This window comes from Triturus cristatus, chromosome 1_1 (assembly GCF_964204655.1).
Source record: "Triturus cristatus chromosome 1_1, aTriCri1.1, whole genome shotgun sequence".
NCBI lineage: Eukaryota > Metazoa > Chordata > Amphibia > Caudata > Salamandridae > Triturus > Triturus cristatus.
The window spans coordinates 112,700,170-112,718,982 of record NC_140579.1 but is presented as its reverse complement, the minus strand read 5'-3'; the positions used below and the strand labels follow the sequence as shown (position 1 = coordinate 112,718,982).

Sequence of the window (18,813 nt, the reverse complement as noted above, 5' to 3'; positions counted from 1 at the left end):
AACACAGACCTCTCCTTCAAGCAAAAGCTCACAAACACAGACCTCTCATCCCAGCAGACGCTCACCAACACAGACCTCTCCTTCAAGCAAAAACTCACAAACACCGACCTCTCATACAAGCAGAAGCTCACCAACACAGACCTCTCATCCAAGGAAAGCTCACCAACACAGACCTCTCTTCCCAGCAGACGCTCACCAACATAGACCTCTCATCCAAGGAAAGATCACCAACACAGACCTCTCATCCAAGGAAAGCTCACCAACACAGACCTCTCATCCCAGCAGACGCTCACCAACACAGACCTCTCCTTCAAGCAAAAGCTCACAAACACAGACCTCTTCTCCCAGCAGACGCTCACCGACACAGACCTCTCCTTCAAGCAAAAACTCACAAACACCGACCACTCATGCAAACAGAAGCTCACCAACACAGACCTATCGTCTGATCAAAAGCTCACCAACACAGACCTCTCATCCCAGCAGAAGCTCACCAACATAGACCTCTCATCCAAGGAAAGCTCACCAACATAGACCTCTCATCAAAGGAAAGCTCACCAACACTGACCTCTCATCCCAGCAGACGCTCACCAACACAGACCTCTCATCCAAGGACAGTTCACCAACATAGACCTCTCATCCAAGGAAAGCTCAACAACACAGACCTCTCATCCAAGCAAAGCTCACCAACACAGACCTCTCATCCAAGAAAAGCTCACCAACACAGACCTCTCATTCAAGGAAAGCTCACCAACACAGACCTCTCATCCAAGAAAAGCTCACCAACACAGACCTGCCAAAATCCTGCTTGGTGCCTACGATGATGCTCGCCTGCCATAGTCCTGCTCAACGCCTTCGATGATGCTCACCTGCCAAAGTCCTGCTCAGTGCCTACGATGATGCTCGCCTGCCAAAGTCCTGCTCAACGCCTACAATGATGCTCGCCTGCCAAAGTCATGCTCAACGCCTACAATGATGCTCGCCTGCCAAAGTCCTGCTCAACGCCTACGCTGATGCTCGCCTGCCAAAGTCCTGCTCAACGCCGACAATGATGTTCTACTGCCAAAGTCCTGCTCAATGCCTACAATGATGCTCGCCTGCCAAAGTCCTGCTCAAAGCCTACAATGATGCTCGCCTGCCAAAGTCCTGCTCAGCGCCTACGATGATGCTTGCCTGCCAAAGTCCTGCTCAACGCCTACGATGATGGTCGTCTGCCAAAAACCTGCTCAATGCCTATAGTGATGCTCGCCTTCCCCGGATCCTCCTCACTATGCCAGGTGCACTGCCAGGATGCTGCATAATGTGAATGAATGCTTCCCACAATACCAGCTGGACCATCCAGTATGTCCAGGCTGCTGGTCAGTATTAATGAGGTATTGTTGATTCAGCAGATGTCAAGCGTTCTTTTATCCTCAGTGTTAGGTCTGACAAAAATTGTAATGGTGCAAGTGACATTTGTGAAATTACTGAATTATTTACAATGTGAAATATGTGAATTTTTTCAAAATTTTACGTTATGCAATTTTGAGTAACTTTTTTAAAGGGAGTGTCTGCCTCACAGAGAAACATTTCCTGTTTGAACCAGTCTCCTGCTGGTATCTCACAGGACTTTTTTATACATGTTGTGCTCTTGCTTAAAAAATTAGGCCTGGGCGGTGAAATCCGCTCCGTTTGCGGAGTTTTCCATACTCTGTGCTCTCTGGAGCACACAGAGTTCCAAAAAACTTGGAGCAGAGTCTTTTCCTCGCTCGTGCTCGCCAATGTTAAGTTGTCGAATGAGGAAAATCCAATGCTAGACCCCCTCTCAGTGAGATTTCTCAATGCAGGCGGTCACGGATGGTCGCGACCGCATGCGTTTAGAAACCATCCGTTCGCATTGAGGAAGCTGCCACTCGAGCAGAATATCTACTTGAGTGGTAGAAGAAGCAGCGCCCTCTTGCACTGCGCGTGGTGCAGTCATGCTGATTTTACAGCGCAGGACAAACACTTGGTGCTAAAATCAGCACAAACGGCGTGACCGAATGCACTCCGCCGTTTGCAAAACTCCACTTAGCGCGGCAGAGTTTTTTATGGTGCAAACTCCGTCCAGGCCAAAAAGAAATTCCACATGGGATCCCAGAAAACTACATTTGTCACTGAAAGTGCAGTTTGCATAATTTTGTGTGATTTTCATTGAATTTCATGGAAAGATGTTGCACAATTTCTCACAACGCTACTCAATATGTGTTAAGTGAGAGAGTGAGTGATTGAGTGACTTTGAGTGAGTGAGTGAGGGAGGGACGGACGGAGGGAGTGATTGAGTGAGTGTGAGTGAGTGAGGAATTGAGTGAGTGAGGTAGTGAGTGAGGGAGTGTGTGAGTGATTGAGTAAGTGAGTGTGAGTGAGTGAGGGAGGGAGGGTTGTAGGGAGGGAGGAATGGAGGGAGGGAGTAAGTGAGTGAGTGCACTTTTAACCACCCTCTCACCACTTCCCTCAGTATTATCATGTGCTGTGTCATCTTGGTATGTATGTATGTAGGTAGGTAGGTATGCATGTATCCATGTCTGCAGGTATGTATGTATGTACGTAGGCATATATACATGTATCTATGACTGCAGATATGTATGTATGTAGGTAGTTATGCATGTATCCATGTCTGCAGGTATGTATGTATGTATGTAGGCATGTATGCATGTATCTATGTCTGCAGGTATGCATGTATGTATGTAGGCATGTATGCATGTATCTATGTCTGCAGGTATGCAAGTATGTACGTAGGCATGTATGCATGTATCTATGTCCGCAGGTATGTACGTAGGCATGTATGCATGTATCTATGTCTGAAGGTATGTATGTATATACGTAGGCATGTATGCATGTATCTATGTCTGCAGGTATGTATGTACATAGGCACGTATGCATTTATCTATGTCAACAGGTATGCACATATGTACGTAGGCATATCTGCATGCCTATGAATCTCTACAGCGCAAACTTAGCCAAAAGGAAGTGGAGCGCTGTACTGGGTCAAAGACAAGGATAAAGTCAAAAACTGACAGGAAATAAGGATGGGTAGTGGATGGTTGATGTCGCATTTTATGCCACGCTAATGGTCTTGGAGGCACTGAAAAGCACAGGAAAGATGGCAAAGAGAGGATCTAGGAGAGAAGAGAACGGGGTCTAGCTGAAGGGAGAGAAACAGCAGTCTAGTCCAAGGAGTGCTCTTCACCAGAACCTTTATTTTGCATGTTTGGTCTTAGGTAGGCCTGGACGTGCTTTCAATTAAGCCGGGGTAATAGGAGTACTTTTGGTAATTGCGCATTACTCTTTAAAGCAGAATTACCAATTATTATGTGATTACTCCTCCTTGTGTAATTAAGAGTAAATTTAAGGGAAACAATCCTAATGTGTTGCACATTTAGCAAGCACGAGCAACCGCGCATGCTCGCTATTTGTGTTCTCCTACATTTAGCGTTGTTTCTTTGCACAAAATGCATCCTCGCGTCCAAATAGCACTAAATGTCGGTAGTAATTTGAGGGAAAATTCTACCACAAGATCACATTTAGTGAGCAAGAGCGGCTGCTCCTGCTCGCTTTTCATATTATGCTGCATTTAGTGCTATTTCTTAGCGCAAAATGCAACCTTGCTTCTATTTTGGACACGAGGTGGCATGTTTGCACTAAGAAATAGCTCCAAAGGCAGAATTACTCTTCTCGCGTAATTCAAGCGTGATCTCGTGTAATTTTTAGGTAATTCCGCCTGATTACGGTACACTGAATTCTGCACGTTCTGCCCACCCCTTAGTCTTAGGCACTTCATTGGCAGGCAGAGGATAGGGTAAGGGGCAGATCAGTTACTAGAGAGTGGAAGAGGGCACTCTGGGGGTGCTGCTCCCAGGTTAGCGGTGCCCCAAGTCATGTACCAGGTGTTGGTGCTGTTGCACCAGGGCCTTCTCTGAGATCCCACAAGTCGTGTGTGGTTGGGTCCTAGCTTGAAGTAGTTGAGGTTGGAAAGTTTGATGGGGGTGTTTAATACAGGGGTGACTGGAGGTTGATAGATGTATTGGAGCAGAAACTACTCACTTGATTGTCCTTCTAGAGGCCATGAGAGAACTTCCTTGAGCATCAGATGTTGGTGGTGTCGTACGCGTGCTTTCTCAGGTCAGTGCGGTTGGGTCCTAGTTTATGGATGTTGAGGTCGGAGGGTCTGGGCACAGAGCAGGCGAGGTGTTGCAGTGGACAATGGGAGAGGGAGTTGTAGTCCTGGTAAGCACCAGATAGGTGCTACTCGAGGGCAGGTACCACCTCTTGGTGCTGTCGTACGAAGGTTTTCTCCAGAATCTCACTTAGCTTGATGCTGTCCACGTCCGAGGGGTTGTGGGCGAGTTGTTGAAGGTGAGAGAAACTGGGAGATTGTTAAAGGCTCTGGGGGTGCTGCAGTCACTACGGAGTTGCCAAGAGCCCCACACAGGTTTTTGTGGGGCTTGGCTTATGATCAGGATTTTGGCAGGCATAGTGGGGTCATAGGGCTGCAGATACCCAGTTCACCCCATCACCCAATGTGACGTGAAGAATAGATAAAGGTGCCTCTTGATAGGTGTTGTGTAAATTTAAGAGTGCCTGGATACCCTCACAGGTGGAAAGCAGCGCTATACAAATCCCATTTGAAAAGGCTGAGAGTAAGAGAACAGCCAAAGCCCATCCCTCGTAGGCCGCCGGGCAACTTTCTATGGCTCGCTTTGTCCAGCTTTGGGTGGACTGCGACAAGCAGCAGTGGGATGAGGGGCCAGTGACGTCAGGGCCTGGGATGGTGGCCGGGGCGTAGCATGGGCAGTAAGATGGGGGGGTGACCTTCAGATTTCCCAACAGTCACAATGGCATACCTTCTTAAAACACATTATGAGAAGCAGGACACGACAGGGCCTTAAGAGGCAGTGGAAAGAGACTAACCAATTTTTAAGGCAGAGACGAAGAAGTGTGTGTGTGTGCGTGTGCCTGTGTGTGTGTGTGTGTGTTTGTCTGCATGTCTATGTAAAAATCCCAGGTGAAATCACACAGACACCTCACCAGACCCAACTGAGAGCACCTGGGACCAAATATTTGCTACAGAATACATTTTTAGGGGGTGTTACACTCCAAACCCCCCCTTAAGCTGTGCTCCTGGATGGCGCTGATTGGTTTGTAGAAGCGTCACTGAAGGAGGGTGTGAGCCTGCCTACCCCCCCCCCCCCACAGACACACACACACAAAGACTCTTACACAGTGTCCTTGGAGAGCAGAATTGGTCTGGCCGCTGGACCTCGGCTTGAAGAGCTAACGCGTCTCTACCAACAGACCCCACCGTCCCCCCCTGTGACCCCTACTGCCCCTGACATGCTGCAGTCCAGGATGCAAAGATGCTCAGGCCTGGACTCAGGCCTAAGCTGGGGACTAAGACCACCATTAAGAGAACCCACACTTACAGGTCATTGAATGCCAAGTCTTGTGCTGACAGGTCTGTGAGACGCCACAAGATGGCACTGCTGCGGCTGTCTCAGAGGGTGAGTGAGTGTGGAGGGTCAGGATGTGTCCCAACGCTGAGGGTGGGTGTCCATATCTTACACGTGTGATCTTCTTCTCCCCACAGGTGCATTGACCCAATCAACCATAACTGGCCCGACCGCCACCTCCGCCATCACCTCAGGTGAGAGATGGAACGATGAGGACGAAGGTGGGAGGGGCACACACTGAGGGGAGGGGCAAAGGCTGAGGGGAAGGGGCGCACACTGAGGGGGAGGGGCAAAGGCTGAGGGGGAGGGGCACACATGCAGGGGGAGGGGCATAGGCTGAGGGGGAGGGGCACACAGGCAGGGGGAGGGGCACAGTCTGAGAGGGAGGGGCAAACACTGAGGGGGAGGGGTGCACACTGAGGAGGAGGAGCACATACTGAGGGGGAGAGGCAAACTGGGAGGGGCATAGTCTGGGAGGGAGGAGTACACACTGAGGGGGAGAAGCACACACTGAAGGGGAGGGGCATGCACTGAGGTGGAATGGCCCAGGCTGAGAGGGAGGGGCACACAGGGAGAGGGGCACAAACTGAGGGGGAGGGGCACAGGCTTAGAGGGAGGGACACACATGGAGGGGCACACACTAAGGGGGAGGGGCACAAACATTGAGAGGAAGGGGCACAGGCTGAGAGGGAGGTGTACACACTGAGGGGGAGGGGCACAAACTGAGGAGTAGGGGCACATGGGGAGGGGCACAGGCTGAGAGGGAGGGGCACACACTGAGAGAGAGGAGCCCACACTGAAGGGGAGGGTCACATGGGGAGGGGCACAGGCTGAGAGGGAGGGGCATACACTGAGAGAGAAGAGCCCACACTGAAGGGGAGGGTCACAGGCTGAGAGGAAGGGTCAGAAACTGAGGTGGAGGGGCACAGGCTTAGAGGGAGAGGCACACACTGAGGAGGAGGGGCACAAACATTGACAGGGAAGGGGCACAGGCTGAGAGGGAGGAGCACACTGAGGGGTAGGAGCACACACAGAGGGGGAGGGGCAGAGGCTTATAGGGAGGAGCACATACTGAGAGGAGCACACACTGACGGGGAGTGGCATGCACTGAGATGGAGGGGCACAGGCTGAGAGAGAGGGTCACAAACTGAGGAGGAGGGGCACAGGCTTAGAGGGAGGGGCACACACTGAGGGGTAAGGGCACACACTGATGGGGAGGGACACACACATTGAGAGGGAGGAGCACATTCTTAGGGGAAGGAGCACACTGAGGGGGAGGGGCAGAGGCTTAGAGGGAGGGGCACACACTGAGGGTAAGGGGCGGTAGAATATTTACTTTTGAAACCCTAATCAATCCAACTTTAGTTTGCAATGTGTAATCTTTGGTGAATCTATATTTTTTAAATAAGTAACCATTACTCTGCGTAACTGTTAATAATTATACATCTTTGCACACGTTAAATGTCTCCAATGTTAGTTTGCAAAGTGTACATTTTTGTGAAGCTCTATTTAGTAAAGTAACCATCACTCTGCAGAACTCTAGTAGTTATACGTCTTGTCACCTCTACCATGTTACCTGCAATTTCTGATCTAAAGTACTTTGCTCTATTGTAAAGCGTTCTGACACCTCTGGGTAAAGTACGCGCAACATAAAATTGCACACATAAATGAACAAGGGAGCACCAGCATCAGGTGCCATCTCGTGGCAGAAGCTGTGTTAGCTGCCTTGACATTAATAAACAGTGCAGCTCGTGTGAAAATGTATAAGTAAATGTTGCTGCAAAAGTGTGAGGCCCTGAGGTAGCATGGGCCTAGGGAGTCACGCCTCCCCCACCCCTCCTCAAAGCCTAGGTGCACACCCGGGCAGCCAGTGTGTACCTCCTGTTGGGCATGTGCTTTGCTGACAATTTTTTATGCTTCCATTTCCATCTAGAAGTCACCCCCAGTGCCACAACAGCAACCACTGCTCTAACCACGGTGACCAGCATTAGCACTGCCACACCCTCCACTGCGACCACAACCATGGTGACCAGCATTAGCACTGCCACGACCACCACTGCGACCGGAACCATGGTAACTAGCACTACCATGGCCACGCCCACCACTGTAACCGCAACCATGATGTCCAGCAGTAGCATGGCCACGCCCACCACTGCAACCATGGTGACCAGCACAACCACTGCAGGCACTGGTGAGTATTTCCTGTGGTTTTTACGATCTGAAGTAGCTGTAAGGTGAAAGACTGTACCTTAAAAACTCTTGACAAATAAATAGTTATATTTGGCCGCATCAGAGTGCCAGTCTGTGTGCTGGGGCCCTGCCACACACGGGCGCTATCTGCAGGTTGGTTCCGCTGTCAAACTGAACACTTCACCAAGCTGAGCTATATGCTGACAGGTTTAGCTGGATTTACACAAACACAAGTACACATCACATTTGGCTGCACTAATAACCATAGAATCACATGAGGAGGGTGGTGGGAAAACCAATACCATGCCTTCTGAGGCTTATCATGAGGGCCAGAGATTGAAGGTTAGAAAATCATGGAAGACACCATGTTGATCCACTTCAGAGGCTTATCCCATGGGCCAGTGGTTGAAGGTTAGAAAATAACGGAAGACGCCATGTTGATCCACTGCTGAGGCTTATCACATGGGCCAGTGGTTGAAGGTTAGAAAATCATGGAAGACGCCATGTTGATCCACTTCTGAGGCTTATCACATGGGCCAGTGGTTGAAGGTTAGAAAATAACGGAAGACGCCATGTTGATCCACTTCTGAGGCTTATCACATGGGCCAGTGGTTGAAGGTTAGAAAATAACGGAAGACGCCATGTTGATCCACTTCTGAGGCTTATCACATGGGCCAGTGGTTGAAGGTTAGAAAATAACGGAAGACGCCATGTTGATCCACTTCTGAGGCTTATCACATGGGCCAGTGGTTGAAGGTTAGAAAATAACGGAAGACGTCATGTTGACCCACTTCTGAGGCTTATCACATGGGCCAGTGGTTGCAGGTTAGAAAACCATGGAAAGCACCATGTTGATCCACTTCTGAGGCTTATCTCATGGGCCAGTGGTTGCCGGTTGAAAATAACGGAAGACGTCATGTTGATCCACTTCTGAAGCTTATCACATGGGCCAGTGGTTGCAGGTTAGAAAATCATGGAAGACACCATGTTGATCCACTTCTGAGGCTTATCTCATGGGCCAGTGGTTGCAGGTTGAAAATAATGAAAGACACCATGTTGATCTACTTCTGAGGCTTATCTCATGGGCCAGTGGTTGAAGGTTAGAAAATAACGGAAGACGCCATGTTGATCCACTTCTGAGGCTTATCACATGGGCCAGTGGTTGAAGGTTAGAAAATAACGGAAGACGCCATGTTGATCCACTTCTGAAGCTTATCACATGGGCCAGTGGTTGAAGGTTAGAAAATAACGGAAGACACCATGTTGATCCACTTCTGAGGCTTATCACATGGGCCAGTGGTTACAGGTTGAAAATAGAGGAAGATACCATGTTGATCCACTTCTGAGGCTTATCACATGGGCCAGTGGTTGAAGGTTAGGAAATCATTAAAGACACCATGTTGATCCACTTCTAAAGCTTATCACATGGGCCAGTGGTTGAAGGTTAGAAAATCATGGAAGACACCATGTTGATGCACTTATGAGGCTTATCTCATGGGGGGGGCAGTGGTTGCAGGTTGAAAATAATGAAAGACACCATGTTGATCTACTTCTGAGGCTTATCTCATGGGCCAGTGGTTGAAGGTTAGAAAATAACAGAATACACCATGCTGATCCACTTCTGAGGCTTATCACATGGGCCAGTGGTTGAAGGTTAGAAAATAATGGAAGACACCATGTTGATCCACTTCTGAGGCTTATCACATGGGCCAGTGGTTGAAGGTTAGAAAATAACGGAAGACACCATGTTGATCCACTTCTGAAGCTTATCACATGGGCCAGTGGTTGAAGGTTAGAAAATCATGGAAGACACCATGTGATCCACTTCTGAAGCTTAACACATGGGCCAGTGGTTGAAGGTTAGAAAATCATGGAAGACACCATGTTGATCCACTTCTAAAGCTTATCACATGGGCCAGTGGTTGAAGGTTAGAAAATCTTGGAAGACACCATGTTGATCTACTTCTGAGGATTATCTCATGGGCCAGTGGTTGCAGGTTGGAAATCATCCTTTCTGAGGTCTCTAGGCTCAAAGCAGCTGCATGCTAGAGACAAGGACGGAGTAGGGGTGAGCTATCAATAGTGCAGCAACTCCAGTGGCACTGAGGCCCGGGGAACTTAGGGGGCCAGAACACGCCAATTAGTGGCTGTGTTTTAACCATAAACTCAGAGGAAGGGCCAGGTTTGGGGTGGGACAGAAAATAGACCCAGGCAGCAAAACAGAAGTGGCTCCCATTACTGAATAAGAAAACTAATAGTGGCCCATATTAGCAAATTCTGGCAGTTTTCAACTTGTAAAGATACGCACGCTGTATGTGTATTTTGCATGTTATGAGTGACTGCATGCATTAGAACTTGCTGCAGGCAATGTGTGTGGTAATCAAATAAGAGGAGGGAGCACACTGCCTGGCATACCAGCACACAATTCGCCCAGATGCATTGTGGTAAATGCAGTGAATGATGACACTCGTTGTGGTACAGGGAAAGTAACAGTAAAAATCGCTCCATCAGAACATAAAACAGACCACATTGATACACTGACGTTCAAGAATATAGTCTCTTCACAGTCATCTTCATCAGGGCTGAAAGCCGATCGTGTCTACAGCTGTGTTTTCGCCAGTGCAAGTTCCGCAGTAGTGATGGGTAAAGCGTAAAACACTGTCCTGGGACGGCTCTAAACCGACGATGAGGGCTCTCTGAAGGCAGAAACCCCTCACCTGATGAAGGTCCTGGTCAGCACCTCTTCTGATGCCCCATCTTCACACACTCTACTAAACTCTGGCCATAGCCCCTCCCCCGATGCCCCGCACACCCTCACACACCCCTTCAGAAGCACGGATGGGAAATATTCAAGAAGCTTCTAGACTTAGAGAATCTATGTTGTGACCACCAGGTCTAAGAAAGATGATGTGCACAAGGTAAAGGTAATTCAGAATGGTACGTACTGAATCCTGGCTCCTTCACACATACACTGTGTCATCTTGGGCAATGAAACAGCTTTCCTCGCTATAGCCTAGTGATTTCACATTCTCTTCATCCTGTCTTCCTCCACCTCAGCCGTCAAGCTTTGCAAGGCAGCTCTGGGTGACACACAGCAGTAATAATTACTGGTCATTTATATAGTGCTGCGTTATACCACACTTTTCTGCAGAATCAGTTAGCTCAGCTTTCAGAATACACTTAAATGTTGAGAACAGACTTGGACCTTGTAGGATACGAGCAGGGGCAATGGGCGACCACGCTCTGTGGCATGGTTGACTGAATTATGCGGTAAGAAAAGGCAAATCATACGGCATAGAAGGGCACTTTCTCTGCCAGTAATGTGCCACTATTTTGTCATTTTAACACACATTATTTTTCTGTGGGCACAAGTTTCACCAGCTTGGCCCTTGAATACAGACATCAGCAATGGAAAGGTGTCCAGTTGATCTTTGCAAATTGTCTGGCACTGCACTGCACCATCTGTGATGCTTTTTTAAAAAACTTTTAATCCATTTGAGAAAGGAAACATGTTTTTGTTGGCATTACCACATCTGGATGAAGATAGTAGATTCCTCAACTGCAGGTGTTCCATAATTGAGTGGAACGCACAGGGGCTGCAGAATCGCATAATACCTTTGGCCCCGGATATGGGATTGTGAAGCTAGGGGGGGGAGAGGTTTGTGCCTGACCACTTACAAACCCCAAACCGTCCGGCTCCCTGCAGCTAAACTGATTATGAGAGGAACACATGGAGCAGCTGAGAAGCAGGGCGTCCCTCAGCAAAATATTTTCAATGACCAAAATAGAAACACAGTTAAGAAAATAGAGAAAGTAAAATATCCAAACCAGGTGGAAGATCATACACAAATGATCATAAAAATTAAAGGCTATTAACCCACTTAAAAACCGATTGCTATACTTATTTTTAGAAAGCAAAACCTAACAAGCACTGGCACAGCCAAAAGGTCTGGAGTTGGCCGCCACTCTTTTGACAATTCTTTTTTTGTTTTGTCATGGTTTTTTTACAAAATGTTGTTGTTTTTGACCCTGCTGGGTCCTACTTAAATCTAAAAAAAAACACTGACTAAATACAAAAGTGTTTTTCTGGTCTCACAAAAGTACATATCACAACGGTACACCCGGCAGCGAACTACCATGTGTGTGGATGTGCTTCTTGTAAAAGGGCAGCATGCCATAACGCACAGTGAAGTTATTCAATGGCTGAAGTGTGCTAACACTGCCCCTTGATGCATGCTAGAGAGGGTGGCACTAAAATGTGAATGACACAATCACAGACTAATGGATGACGTCTGGCTGAAAATCCCTATAAGTAGCTATGTTATACATACTTTTAATAAAATCAAAAGGTCTTGGCTAACACAGACCTAAAAATGCCATTGGGCTAGCATTGGCTGTTAGCTTCGCCGAAAAAATTGAAAAAAGTACAGGCAAAAGGAAGGGAAATGGGAAGGGGAAGGAAGGAAGGCAAACACAGATGGAAGGAAGGCAGACAAAAAAAGAAAGGAAGGCAAAAAAGAAGGAAGGGTGGGAGACCATAAGGGAAGGAACACAAAAAGGAAGAAAGGAGGGGAGAAGGCAAAAAAAGGAAAAAAGAAAGAAAAAAAATCAAGAAATAAAAAATAAAAGAAGAATGAAGGAAAGAAAGAAAGAAAACAAAAAAGAAAGAAGAAAAATTAAAAATGAAAGAAGTCAAAAAGAAAGAAAGATGGGAAAAAGGCAAGAAGGGAAAAATAATTAAAGAAGTAAAAAACTAAAGAAAAAAAGAAAGAAAAAAGGAAAGAAGAATAAAGAAAGAAAAGTAAAGAAGACAAAAAGAAAGGAGGAAAGAAAAAGAAAAGAAGGCAAGAATAAAGAAGGAAAGAATGAAAGAAAGAAGACAAACACATAGAAAACAGGAAACAAAAAATAAAAGATGGCAAAAAGAAAACAAGCGAAAGAAGGAAGAAAGAAAGAAAGAAAGATAAAAGAAGGAAGGAGGGAATAAGAAAAGGAAAAAAGTCAGAAAAGAAAAAAGAGGGAAAGAATGCAAAAAGAAGGAAAGAAGAGAAAAAAGAAAGAAGGAAAGAAAGGCACGAAATAAAGATGCAAACAAGGAAAGACAAAAAGAAAGAAAAGGAAAGAAGGCAAAAAAAGGAAAGAAAAGGGAAAAAAGGCAACAAAGAAAAGAAGGAATGAGAGAAAGAATAAAAGAAAAAAGGAAAGTCAGTAAAAAACAATGTAAGGATTGAAACAATGAAAGAAGGCAAAAAAAGAAGGTAGAAAAATCAAATAATGAGAGAAAGAAGGAAAAAAAGACAAAAGTAACGAAGGAAAGAAAAAGTAAAGATGGCAAAAAATAAAGAGAAAAAAGTAGGAAAGAAAAAGGAAAGAAGCCAAAAAGGATAGGAAGCAGGAAAAGAAAAGGAAAGGTAAAAAAGAAAGAAGAAACGAAGGAACAAACAAAGAAAAGAAGAAAAGGAAAAATGAAGGCATAAATAAAATAAACGAAAGAAGTTAGGAAAGACAAAAGGAAAGAAAGAAAAAAAGAAAGAGGGTTCACAGTAGAAAATATTGGATACTAAACCCAAATTACACCCCACCTACATTGTGTGCGGATGTGCACCTTGTGAAAGAGAGAAATGCAGTCACTTAAAGTGACGCTAACCAGAGGCTTAAGTAGGCGGACCCATTGCCCCATGGTGTATCTTGTAGTGGGCAGAATCAAAATGGGAATGAGACAACAGCCCAATGAATGAAGAGAGGTGGCTGAAAGCCCCTTTAAGTAAGTATATTACCCATATATTTTAGTAAAGTCAAAAGGTCTTGACTAACGCCAAACCTAACATAGAACTGTGCTGTGTATGATACTCGAAATTAGCCACTAGGAGGCAGCAGTGTCTTTAGTTTTAGCACAGAAAGCAATCGCGCCGATGGAATTTGTTCATGAGAGACGAGTGTGTGTCACAAACAGTTCAACGCACCTGTAGCAGCAAACGTTCTTGTTTAAATAGGAGCTGGAGGTTCCAACAAGAACAGTTCAGGTTGACAGCAAAGTGTCCAGATGCACAGGGGCTCTATTACACACAGGGCACACTTTTCCTGTTTGAGCTGCGGCACACCTTTAATAGTCATTACCCTTACTTATACTGTAGATTTATCCTATATGCAGTAAGTCTAGCTGCCAAGGAAGTGTCACCCACATTCTATTATCATAATTAATTAGGTGCTACTCTGCATAGTCAACCCTTGTGTGTTCTCAGATATTTAGACTTAAGACATTGGATTGCAAGTCTTGTGATTTGTGATTTTTAATTCACTGCTGCTGTCCTTGTGTACATTGATTCATGGTTGTGTAGATGTTTTTATGGATACAATTTTAAGATACCAAAATATTTGTAATACATTTATTTGCATAAGCATTACATTTCGGTGTGGGTCTATTGAACAGGTTTATGACTGAAAGTGTTTGATTGTTTTTAAATTAAGGAGAAAATACAGTGTGTGTAGGGTGAATGGTTTCAAATTAAGTTTGGTTGAGATTAAATTCCAGGGATCCATTTCTTTGTTTAATAGTTATAAGAGCCCTGTTCCCTGGAACTTTTTGGGCCATCTCTCTCTTATTACTTACACCTTTAATAGGTGCACCATGTGCAGACAGGTAAAGTGTGCCCTATTAGAGTAAATGTGCGCCCCCAGGGCAGCCGTGAACTCGTGCTGCCCTGGGTGCAGCACATGCAAGTGAAACACAGAGCGGCTGCTTCAAAGGGGCTCCGTGTTTCGCTGTTCGGGTGGCGACCCACCTGCACCTTAAAGAGGAATTAGAGATCACTCTGCAGGTGGGTGCAGTGAGTAACTGCACCCACCTGCAAGGGGGCGTATGGGGGTCCTTGGGACCCCTTTCATCCTGTGAGAGGGCTGCCATTAGGAGGCGGACTAACAGTGCATCGCTTTTTGTGACACACTTTAACTGCGCCTCCTGACAGTTTATTTGTCTTTTCACCCACATCCCTAATGCAGCATGGGCGCAGAGGTAAAGAGATTCCCTAATTTGCATCAGGCCACGCCCTCATGCAAATGAGGGAATGCTCTCTTGAGATGGTGCTAGCACTACATTTGCACCAGTGCTATCTGTTTTACAGAAGGGGCGCACAAGCCTGTGTAGCCCATTCTTGGCCTCTTCTGTAATACTAAAGTGCCCCATGGGGCGCACAAAGCGGGTGCACATACCCGTTGCGCCCCCAGGGCACTGTCTGGAATACGGCCCCTTATTCTTGGATTTCCCCTGCAGCATCTTCAACTATCTCCGACCAGGGGACCTTCTCGACCTCCCTAGCCCCAGGAAGGAGTTTCTCATGGGCTGGCTGAACAAATTTCCATCTGCCACTGGACCACTGGTGTTCTCCCAGGCAGGCGCATGTCCGTCTGTCTCCAGCAATGCCTGTACGCTCTCAGTCTTTGGAGAAACATTACAACAGGCAAGCAGGCTGCCCTGGACAGGATCAGACACTTTTGTCGTTGCTGCTGAGGAAGAGTGTGTCTTTCTCAGCAGGTCCTCGTGCCAGACCCCCTGCAACAGTTCTCCTGTACGGCTAGCCCACAGTCCGCTACCCTCTGCTGCCTTCAGTTTTGTTACTCCTCTGTTCGTTTTCTGCTAGTTTTCTGACTCTTCTCTGCTCACTCCTGCCATCTATTTTGCCTCTTTTTGCGCATTTCTGACCTTTGTTTTGCCTCCTTCTGCTAGTTTCTGACCTGCATTCGGACGTTGCATCCACAGCGCATAGATACCCCTAGGGGTGACAGTGCTGCTCTATACAAAGTGAGATGTGGATGTGTCTCCTCTTCTTGTGTGGAAGCCAGCCCTCTCCCTGAGAGCTTCCTTACAGCATTTTTTAAAAAAGAAAATGCAGCTCTGATTGGTGACAACCTACATTTCTCATTTTTCTGACCTAAAAAGTGCGGTAGTGTGATCTATTTCCTGTTTTATGAAGGCGCTTTACTGAAAATGCTATTCCAGAGTTCTTTGTGCTGTAGTAAGCAACAAATATGAGGCAACATTCTCCCCTACTCCTCTACGGCTCTTCCCAAGGGGTTAAACAAAGCCCTGCCCTCCAGGTCTCACCTGCTTCTCCCTCCTCCCCAGCCCATGTTGTCATCACTGTAGCTGGAGGTCACTTCCGCACAAAGGGCGCACTGGTCACGGGCAGTGTACTTAAGTTGGCCTGGGCAGAGTTTGCGGAGTGAAGTGGTCATTTCACTTGGCGCAGTGACCAATAAACTCCGCAAGAGACGGAGTATGTTAGGATGTGCAATTTGCGCTGATTTTTAGCACCAGGTGTTTGTCCCGCGCTGAAAAATCAGCACCAATGGCACCATGCGCAGTGCTAGAGGTCGCTGCTTCTTTCTGCCGCTCGAGTAGATGTTCTATGTGATCGGCAGCTTTCTCAACGCGAATGGAAGGTTTCCCAACGCGAGCGGCAGCGACCATCCACGACTGCCCTAGATGAGAAATCTCGCCCAGAGGCCAGAGGTGGTCTGTAGTAAGATTTTCCTTGCTCGCGCTCTCCATCTTAATGTTGGTGAGCGTAAGCAAGGAAAAAATGGTGTTCCGCTCTGTTGGACAGGCCACATGAAGGGCTTGCTCCCTCCCCGCATGACAGGCCCGAGCCCCGGCCCTCCAGGTGTTACCCACAGCAGCAACCCGCACCCCGGCTCAAGACGGGACTCCTGCCCCCGGACATCTCTGTATCATGGGGCCGAACCACTACCGGCCCCCTCGCCCGGCCCGGCCTCCATCTTGGACACTGCACCACGAGGCCGCGTGGCCTCAGCTCGACCCTAACCCGGGGCCTGGCCAGGCCCCGACATCCCGGCACCACCATCCACCCAGGAGGTGAACGGACCACTTGGCAGGTCAATGGGAGCAAGAAGTGTCGATGGCTCTCCCCCGCCAGGTGCCGATCGCCCCCAGCTCCCCCGGGCGCTGGCTCCACCCCCCTGCTGGGTGTCTGGACTCCCTCATCCCGGACCTCCCGCCCTCCAAGTGCGAGGGTCCGGACATCAAAGGGCGCCAGACCTATAACTGGGGCAGCTCCAGAGCAGGAAGGCAGTTGTATCCTGGAGTCGAGAGACACCGAGAAGAACTCATCCTTGACGGACTACCGGCGCTGCCGTAGCCCTGCCTTGTGAACTATCGTCCTGCCTGCTGGCGCTGCCGCGGCCTTCTGCAACCTGCATCCTCGTTGGGACCTGCTGGCGCTGCCGCGGCCCGTTGGAACTACCACCTTCGTTGGGACCTGCTGGCGCTGCCGCGGCCCGTTGGAACTACCACCTTCGTTGGGACCTGCTGGCGCTGCCGCGGCCCGTTGGAACTACCACCTTCGTTGGGACCTGCTGGCGCTGCCGCGGCCCGTTGGAACTACCACCTTCACCGGGACCTGCTGGCGCTGCCGCGGCCCGTCCAAGCCCGAACACCGAGCTCGAGGATTGTGAGCTATCCATCATCGCATCTACCAGATTGGTAACCAGACTGTCCCGCTACCCTCTTTCCCAAACCAAGAGACTAGAATCGAGGGGACCCCTGAGTCCAGACCTCCTTGTACCATTCCATCGTACCTTAAGAAATCGCTTATAAAGAACGTTAAATCCTATCCTTGTGTGGTGTACATCTGTGGGGGGGGAAGTTACTCGTCTGTACGATCGCTGGAGACGGCTCTCCCCGGAGACCTCTCCCCTTGTCCTCGGCCGACCCTCCCGGTCCGTCTAACATTGGTGGCCAGCGGCGCGATCCGAATCAACGCGTAATCGTACAGAGAGTAGCTCACCCCACGACAAAACCACAATGTCAACCAAAAAGAGCGGATCCACCGAGAAATTCCAGATGGAGAAATTGGAAGAGTACAGCCATCGGGAGTTGAAACAATTCTGCATGGAACTAGGCATTGCTACCACCGGCCTGAGTACCAAAGACGATTTCAAGCACGCCATTGAGTCGTGGGCAGAAACCGGGGTCGCCAGATCCCCAGACCGAAACAGTGCAGCAGCAGAGAGGAACGCCACGGCTCCCGAGGAGCGAGGAACGGGCCTCTCACAGGAAGAGATCCAAGAAAGAGAAAAAAACAGACTGCATGAGTTAGAAATGGCACGGCTCAAAATGGACGGTGAACTAAAATTAGCCGAGCAAAAACTGAACCTAGAACATCTGCGGCTCCGAGAAGAACGGGAAGAAAAACAGAGGCAGAGAGAACTCGAAGAAAAGAGATTAGCATACGAACACGAGCGCAAACTGGCAGAAATAGACCTACGAAAGCAGAACAAAGAACCGGAGGTGCCCGAGCGAGCGCGCACCCCGGGAGCGACAGAAAAGAAAGTCCACATCCCCAAGGATGTCGTTCGAGAGTATGTCCGAGAGGACGACATACAACAGTGGTTCAAGGCCTACGAGATCGCCATGACCTCCCACCGAATCGATCGAAGTGACTGGGGAGCCGGCCTATGGGGGAGGTTCGTCAACGAAGGCCGCGATGCACTGCTACAGCTCCCAGACCATCAGATGTCATCCTATGACCACATGAAGGCTGCCCTCCTCACCCGATATGGGCTCACACCCGAAATGTACCGCCAGAGGTTTCGGGACTGCACCCGGATCCCGGGTACAACTTGGGTGGAATATGTCAACTATTTCAGCCGAGCCTTCGAGGGTTGGATCAAGGTGAGCCACGTAACAACCTACGAACAACTTTTTAATCTCATGGTGTGGGAGCACCTCTCTAACAACTGCTTCGTCGAGCTCAGGCAGCACCTCCTCGACAGTAAACTGACTGACCCACGGCAACTCGCCGCCGAAGCTGACCGGTGGGAAAGCACCCGAGTGGGCCGGAGAGGGCCGCACGAACAGAACCGGAACACCCAAGGTCAGCACCGTCCCCGAGGAGGAGGAGGAGGCCAGGGACGAGGAAGAGACACCGTCCCGGTCGCTCCCGCTGCCAGCACCCCGCCCCCGGCCAGCCGGGGCAACCCCCCGATGCGCCCGGGGTTCCGAGCCAATGTCACGTGTCACCGATGCCAGCGAGTCGGCCACTACGCCAATGACCCGAACTGTCCACAGAACCAAACCCCAAAACCCCGCCAGGTAGCTGCCGCCGCCCTGGGGGGAGAACAAATCTCCGAAGAACAAGAA

The 18,813-nt window shown here is 48.7% G+C and overlaps 1 protein-coding gene across 1 annotated transcript in view; it reads left to right on the top strand.

Moving 5' to 3' along the window:
- Positions 1–18,813, top strand: part of LOC146869694 (uncharacterized) — an 87,552-nt gene that overhangs the window by 20,298 nt on the left and 48,441 nt on the right. The window contains exons 2-3 of the mRNA XM_085611998.1: positions 5,603–5,659; positions 7,399–7,656. Coding sequence (XP_085468124.1) covers positions 5,603–5,659; positions 7,399–7,656 — 315 coding nt within the window. The remainder of the gene's footprint in view (positions 1–5,602; positions 5,660–7,398; positions 7,657–18,813) is intronic.